At 37.2% G+C, this 7,975-nt stretch overlaps 1 protein-coding gene across 3 annotated transcripts in view; it reads left to right on the plus strand.

Annotated features, from left to right (window-relative positions):
- COL12A1 (collagen type XII alpha 1 chain) overlaps positions 1 to 6,168 on the plus strand; it is a 100,393-nt gene extending 94,225 nt beyond the window's left edge. Inside the window, exons 63-66 of one of the 3 annotated variants that reach the window (XM_085217786.1) lie at positions 139 to 327; positions 1,406 to 1,474; positions 2,527 to 2,697; positions 5,055 to 6,168. In XM_085217786.1, coding sequence (XP_085073912.1) covers positions 139 to 327; positions 1,406 to 1,474; positions 2,527 to 2,697; positions 5,055 to 5,236 — 611 coding nt within the window. In that variant the 3' untranslated portion in view covers positions 5,237 to 6,168. The other 2 variants (XM_085217787.1, XM_085217788.1) reach the window with 2 other exon arrangements.
- Positions 6,169 to 7,975: the final 1,807 nt, after the last annotated feature.

The raw sequence follows: 7,975 nt of genomic DNA on the forward strand, positions 1-7,975 counted from the left end.
ATTAATCTGGGCCAATTCAGCACTAATTTTTGGAATGGTCATAAGGAGAGGATTTAATGAAGAGATTCCTTCCCACTCTGAGAAAAGACTTTTATGCATTTCACATGATTTACTGAAGTATTCTCTTTCATTTTTAAGGCCAAATGAGCCGATTCAATCAAATGTTGAATCAAATCCCGAACGATTATTATTCAAATCGTAACCAGCCAGGGCCACCAGGACCACCTGGCCCTCCGGGAGCTGCTGGGACAAGAGGAGAGCCTGGACCTGGAGGAAGACCAGGATTCCCAGGACCTCCTGGGGTCCAAGGACCACCTGGTGAAAGAGGTAATGTCCAAGGCAGCTGTATATTTCACAATGGATGTAGTGGAGTGGCTGCCAGAAGAGAAGTCTGATCCCTTTGCCATGTCAGACTATGAAGCCCACACTTAAGCCAGTTAGGTCAGTTGGATTGCTTGAGAAATGTTGTCCTGGAGGACAAGGTTAATTACACCACTGCTGTCCTCTGTCCCTCCCTTGCTCATGTTTCATAAAACACAAGTTGGTGTAATTTTTTGGCTGCTCTATCAAGCATGAACAGGATATCCCAGGAAAGAGAATGTTCTCAGAACTTTTCTGGCACTAAACAGCTACATCTTGAAAGGCTGTTTGGAGTAGCACAGTTCTTTGCAGAATAGTCATCTCATTAAGAGAGAAAGTGAGTCATTACAAAGAACAAAAAGGAGTTGTAAGAATTAGTTCTATGTCGTTGGCCCTTTGGACTAGCCTGAGAGAGAGACACAACTCTAAGTAGAATTTGAGCATATGGCTATATCTAATTTGTGGCTACCTTAGATCACTGCAGTGATCTAAAGTTTCTGTGCCACATTATGGTGTTGCCTTTGCTTATTCCAGCTGTTCAACTGTAGTATAGACTTAGCGATATGCTTTCTAGCATAAATTTTACTCTCATCTTTAAAAGAAGACCTGGATTAAAGTAAAAAATATTGAATTTCTGAATTCTGCTCTTTCTGAATGTCGTTTCTTCATAACTGTTTCTAAGAAAGTGTAAAGCATACTTTATATCAGAACTGTGCAAGCTTGAAAACACCTTCCTGTCGGCATTTTAAAATAATAAGGCTCTGTGACATTTTAGGTGTCTCAAAGACTGTTCTATGCTTTGAAAAAGTTTATTTACACTAAATTACTTTACATCTTACTTTGGTTTTAGGTTAGTGTATTTATACCCAAATTAAGTATTTCCTTGAGTACACACTGGGACATCTGTACAAAATAAGGTTTGACCAGCTCTATTCTATTAAATAATTGGAACTAAATATTAATATTAGTGAGTGAGCGTGAAGAAATATTTATTGATGTTGTTTCCTTTCCTTGGTTTTTATTGCTTTTTAAAAAAATTCTGTAGGAATGCCTGGAGAGAAAGGCGAAAGAGGGACCGGATCTCAGGGACCACGAGGTTTGCCAGGACCACCTGGTAAATATTTTTCATTTTAATTAAAATCAGATTACAGAAAAGTAGGAGAAAAGACAACATTTCTTTATAGGGAACCAGACTGTATATGGTAAAAGAATGTGCTTTACTTTGTGCACTTCTTGTTTTTGGTTTTTATTAGAATTTACTGGGAGCCCCTGCAGAAATGGGCAATTTTAGAGACGTTTGGATGTGTCTAGTAGATATTTATCTTTCCTTTGCAGATTAGTCTTCTGGTGTGCTTATTTGTGTGAAAGTGTGAAATTTCATGAAAGTACACTGTACAAATTCAGAGTGTCTGGATCCATTTTTTTTACTTTAATTTGTAATTACAGAACTGCAAGTTGTCCAAGAAGTAGAAGTTTGTAGTTCTTGGACTACAAAATAAGCCCAAATACAGAATTACTAGATGTTAGAGTTTGGGGATTTCGTTGCTTTTGCTCTTTCTATCATGCAATTTTGTTCACTGATGCCTTGGCTGAAATTAGCTGCATCATTTGTTTCTGCTTTTAGTTCACTAGGCTAAATGTGTTTTGTTTTTTTTTGTTACAAGACTCATAAGATGCTTGCAGCAAATTATAGCCCCGGTTACTCGAAGCTTTGCTTTTCTGCTAACTATAGTAAGACCTGTTCCAAAGAAAACATTACCTCATCTATCCTAGGGCTGTAGGGTAGCAGAATTAATGTACTCCCGTATTTTAATTGAAATCCAGTGTGTTTGTCTAATCTAGTAGCTTCCCTTGAGATCTTCCTATCTTACACAGAGGGGAAATAAACCAGAGAATTCATTGATGTTTCTTACTTGGCTGGAACCTTACTGAATCAGTTTCCATGAAAAAAATCCTTATGTAAGCCACACACAGGGAAGCAACTAATGATGAGTCATATTTCTAGTTTTGTTTTTCTTTCTGTTGACCCTCATATAGCTATAAAATGCAAATGTTTTCTCACCAAAGACATAGACTGTGTAGTCTAGACAGCAGTAATGTTAGTTGTTTTTATCAAGCTGACTCTTAGAAGAAATAACTCCTCCAACCTTTCAATTCTAAAATTAGGTCCACAGGGAGAATCCAGAACAGGTCCACCAGGCTCCACAGGATCACGAGGACCACCCGGGCCTCCAGGTCGTCCTGGAAATGCGGGTATTCGAGGTCCTCCGGGGCCACCAGGATATTGTGATTCATCCCAGTGTGCTAGCATTCCTTACAATGGCCAAGGATTCCCAGGTAGGTTATAAACAACCAAATTGCTCTTTGTCACAAATAGCCTTCTCAGATGTGGCTGTTCATATTGAGTTGCTTTACACGAGACAGTCCTGCTGGCCTGGACATACTGAGTAGAGGAAAAAGCTGCAATGAGCAGGCCTGCCTCACTGTAATGTGCAGGCATATGAGCAGCCATGTGTACTTGGATGCAGATTTAGTTGATGTTATGTGTGATTCACTTTAAATAGGAAGTAGAAACAAAGTATTTCATTTTCTTTTTTTATAGAAGGTTAGTAGTTGAAAATGTTGCGCGTAGGATTTAAGTGACCATTTTCTCTTCTTCTTTTTCCCCCCCTCCCCACCCTTTCCAATCTTCTTCAGAACAAGGTTGAATTCTCCATGTTTCTCTTGAAAAATAAAAAGAATGCTGTGGCTGGCAATTTCCGTGTGTCTCTTTTTGAGCAATGTCAGGATTATTTATACCAAATTTATACCTGAAATCAAATTTTCCACAAAGGAAATCCATTTGGTGGTACAGTGCAACTGAAAAACACCACTGTCCTACAATTTCTGCTGAGTTAAACACCATGGAGTCTCTGACTAGCCCTGGGTCATACCAGCCTTCTACTCTGATGAATCTTAAAACAGTAGCTCTGCTTCTGGAACCAAATACAGGGTCACCAATTCTGACTGGAAAGATTCCAATATGTTTTAATGTGGGGATCCTGCAGGACCACATGATCGTTAACAAATTAATAAGTATGCATTGCAACATCTCAAAATTAGTGTATGTGATACTACTATTGAATATGGTTTGCTGTTAGTATATTGTGCATGTACTCATGAAAAAAAAAATATATATATATATATATATATGTACACACTTGCAGACTAAGTGCTGCTGGCCAAAGAGCCAGATGGTTGTGAATATCTCACAAAATTCTTATTTAAATGAAAAAGGAAGAAAATTGTGCCTGTGATTCAGCAGTGTTCTTCTTTCTAGTAAGCAGATACGTATACATATATAAATATATGCCTATAAATTAACTGTTATGTATTTAGTTGGATGAAAGTATGTTTTTGCACTCAGGTGGACTTTTTAAAAGACTAACATCATCTTTGACCTGTTTCAGGTTTCGGCTAACACATTTTCTAAGTCGCCAGTGCTGCTTACAGTTTGAATACATGAAAATCCTGTTTCTGAGATGTTTGCGCACGTGCTTATTAGAAAATGAGTCCGTATGGATATTTCACCACGGATATGGTTTTTGAACCATGTTGGCCTCATAGAATGGGGAGATTCCTTTTACTAACACAACTTGTGAATGAGATAAAGGACAGTGATGTCAATTCATTAAGCCTGTTGCATTTCAGTAATATAAAATAGACAGTCTTTCTTTTTTTAAAAAAGACCCAGACCATCTAAAGTCTCAGTGGTGAAGGAGGCTTATAAAACTACTAACCAGCAAAGGTAATGCCTTTTGAAGAGACAGATTTAACCCGGTAAATGAGAAATGACTTATGTAAATAGTAAACTAATTGTGGCTTGTAAATGATTTGTACGGGACCGTATCCACTAAAATCTGTTAACAGCTCTATGTGATGCTTTTGCATAAAAGCCTGCTGCTGCTTGCTGTATGCCAGAATAACATCTTTGACAACATAAGAAATCTATCTGTCTGTTGCTTGTTACCATCATGTCAGAATCGGGGCATGTGCCTTTTTTTTTATATGTAATCTTGCTGGATTCTGTAACTACATTTATAAGTACAAAAATTCATAATTATTTTTCTTCTGTTTTGCTGTTTTGGTGTTCCTAAAGCACCAGCTGTAACTCGCTTTGTTTCGAGGAACAGCACAAGAAAATGACATGTACTGTATATTGCCGCTGGTGATAGTTACGTGTACATTTATTTTCCCATTCTCAGAGAAAATTAGTACATGCTGAGCCCACCTGTCCATTTTACATGCTCCATGTGTTCTATTAATTACACAGTATAAAATAAAGTCCAGTGCTTGGGTTTCCTGAATTAGCTGTAAAATAATAATTTTATTTGCTTTGCTTTGTTTGTTTGTTGTGTGGTGTTTTGTTTTTTTTAACAATAATCGGTCCCTTGCATAATTTAAGACTCTGCAATGTTTTGTGTATTATAAATACAAAGCCTTTCAAAATTAATTTTTAAGATTTTAATATTTTGCTGCCAAAGTTATTCATGAACAAAACTGAAAAGTGCCCCCATGAACTGTTAATTTATATATTTATTATATGGAAATAAGATTGGACTAACATTGTGTAGACAAACTAACTGTCATGGTATTTATGGATTCAAAGACATGCGATAACTATAATGTTCAATCGGACAACTATTTTCAACCAGAACCATACGTGCCTGAAAGCGGACCCTATCAGCCTGAAGGTGAACCCTTCATAGTCCCTATGGAGTCAGAAAGGAGAGAGGATGAGTATGAGGACTATGGAGTTGAAATGCATTCACCAGAGTACCCTGAGCACATGCGCTGGAAAAGATCGCTGTCAAGAAAAGCAAAAACAAAGCCATGAAAGATCTGTGTCTTGCTTTGTGTTTTTTTGGGGGGGTTGGTTGGTGGTTTTTGGTTTTGCTGTACTTGCATTTGCAGATACACACAAGGGAGAGTGCATCGTTTGTTTGGCAGTACTATAGCTTTCTGCTCTTCTCATATCAGACACACCCTTGTGCTGTATCTTGCTTGTGTGGGGATAGCAATATGTATAACTAGCAACTTTGTTATGCTCTGGGCATGCTTGTAAAATACTATTGCTTACAGGGGCTGCATATTGGTTAATATCTGCATTCAATTATCCCAGGGCCGCCTTTTCCTTAAAATAATGTTTAAAAAAAAAAAAAAAAAGAAAGAAAAAAAAAAAAGAAGAAAACAAAACAAAACAAAAATAACCACAGAGCTGCTGCAAGTTTTTTGAGGACTGTCTGCTTTAGCTCTACATTTTTCTTCTTTTTCAAATGCATGTTTGCAGTTCAGTCAGGTCACAAATCTGCATTATCTAGCTGAATAAGAAAGAAGCCCAAACTTTTCTATCCTTCAAATATCACTGTCATTTTCTTCTATTCCTAGTTACACTTTGCAGAGCATATACTGCTCTTATACATCTCCTTTAAACACCACAAACATTAAGTAGCTGAAATCTTTGTATCAATGGATACAGTTTAATAATGCCTGAAATCTCCTTGTTCGTAGACACAGCAACATTTATGCCAAATTGCAGTCAATCCTGCAGAGATGGAATTGCATGTTTATGTTGTATATTTAGTATGGAATTTGTTTTTCAGAATACAATGTTTCATAGTTATCAAAAGCAGTTGGAAATTGTTTGCAAGACAATGGATATAGAATTGCTGCTTTTATATTTTAACTGCAAATTGTGAATTTCACTGCCTTATATTATTTATTTCTGAAATGAAAGAGGCATTTTTCAATAAAACTACTGAAAATTAATACGTGGTTATTCATGTTTTTTTTTAAAAGCCAGTTGAGACTGATGCCTGTGTGTTCTGTTTGGTAGTGATATTTATTCCATCATTTGGAAATGCCAGGTGTCAAAAATCAACCAGAATGGGAGAAGTCTTAAAATCAGTATTTGGGTTGTGGTATCATGAGGTTGGTGGATGAAAGCAGGAACCACTGTTTAAGGTATGAATATGACCTTTCAACAAAATTCAGTCTGTGATGCATTTGGTGAAAAAAAATGAAAGAGAGGCTCACCAGCTCCAGTGTTTTTTTTTCCTGTTTGGTGTTTCTGATGGATGGTTGTTTCAGCCAGAGAGAATCTTTACCTCGGAAACTACCTGGACTGCAGCAAGTTGCTAAAGCCACACAATTCTTCATATGCCATGAGTAGCTGTGGTAGCTCTCAGTTCAGTGTTAGCAAATAGTTTGGTTCAGTAGAGGTGTTTGGTACTTGCTGAGCTTCATGCTGTTGTGACCATGCAGGAGATGGCTATCTGCTCAGGTTAGCTACCTCAGCTTTGATAACAGTGTAAGCTGTAGTTTAGCTTTCCACTGTCAGTGCTACAAGGGTAAATAAAACAAGAACTCCTACTTTTCAGTGGAACAGAAGAATCACTTGCTAAAAGATAAGAGAATGGACTGGAGATGATCCTACCCCTGTTATCTTAACAGAGCCCTATCTTAGAATAACTTTCACTACTACTGGAGCAAAGACTTTCAAATTCACTGGGAAAGCTGCAGTGACATTTCTGAAGATCATGGAAAACACCTGCAGTGGAGGTGGAATGGTATATGCAGGCTGGCTTCCTGATCACTGAGTGTTTACTCTGCACTGGAATCTGTGATGAATGTTAGTGTCCACAAATGGAAGTTATACAACAACTTCATAGATGGCCTGAGTAAATACTAGTGAAATCATCTAGCTGGGGGTTGAAACTGGATGATCTTTGAGGTCCTTTTCAACCCAGGCCATTCTATGATTCTATGAAATGAAATACAAATGAATGGCATTTTTCAGATTGGCTCTGATTACAGCCATATGACTTTTAGACTATAAGGGAATAATTCTGGGTTGAGGAAACATTTAATCAAAGCCATTGATTCTTTATGTTCCCATGTAATTGCGGAGAGTTGAAGTATCAAAATTATGTCCTGCAGTTTGTGCAATATAGAAATGCGTGTGTCTGGCAGAAAATAAAAAAAGGTTGGTAGGAATTTGGAGAAGAGATTAAATATGTTTCTCTGAACTGTATTTAAAATAATGACATTGTGCAGTGGTCCTCCATATGTCTGTTTCTGGCATTAACTGTGTCACCAGGACAAGCTTAACCAGATGCCCATATCTGCATAAGAAAGATTCCCATCTATTCTCCAAACAGAGTTTTGCTGAAGGAATGGCATATTTACAGTATATATTTTAAATTATTTTCCTATTCCTCCACAAAAAATATATCCAATGTCTGATAGACAGTCTTTATATTCCTTGTGTTCTTTATTGATATCAGTCTTAGTAGAGGTGCTGGTAATGTGTTGGTTTGAAGTGTTTAAATGGTACATAAAAGCTTAGGCCATGCATTTTAATTACGAAGTTCCTGCTCCAGATCTGCAGAATGGATACCAGCTCTAGAACCCTACAGTCATGGAACTGTGAATCATGACTAAAGACGACCTCTGAACTTGAGAGAAATAATTTTATTCTAGAGGGGAAAAAAAAAAAACAACACAAAAACAAAACAAAAAAACCCTCAATAAACAACAGCAAAGAAACAAAACATAAGAAACATTCCCAAACCTG

Source organism: Meleagris gallopavo, chromosome 2, assembly GCF_905368555.1.
Source record: "Meleagris gallopavo chromosome 2, MGAL_WU_HG_1.1, whole genome shotgun sequence".
Taxonomy (NCBI): domain Eukaryota; kingdom Metazoa; phylum Chordata; class Aves; order Galliformes; family Phasianidae; genus Meleagris; species Meleagris gallopavo.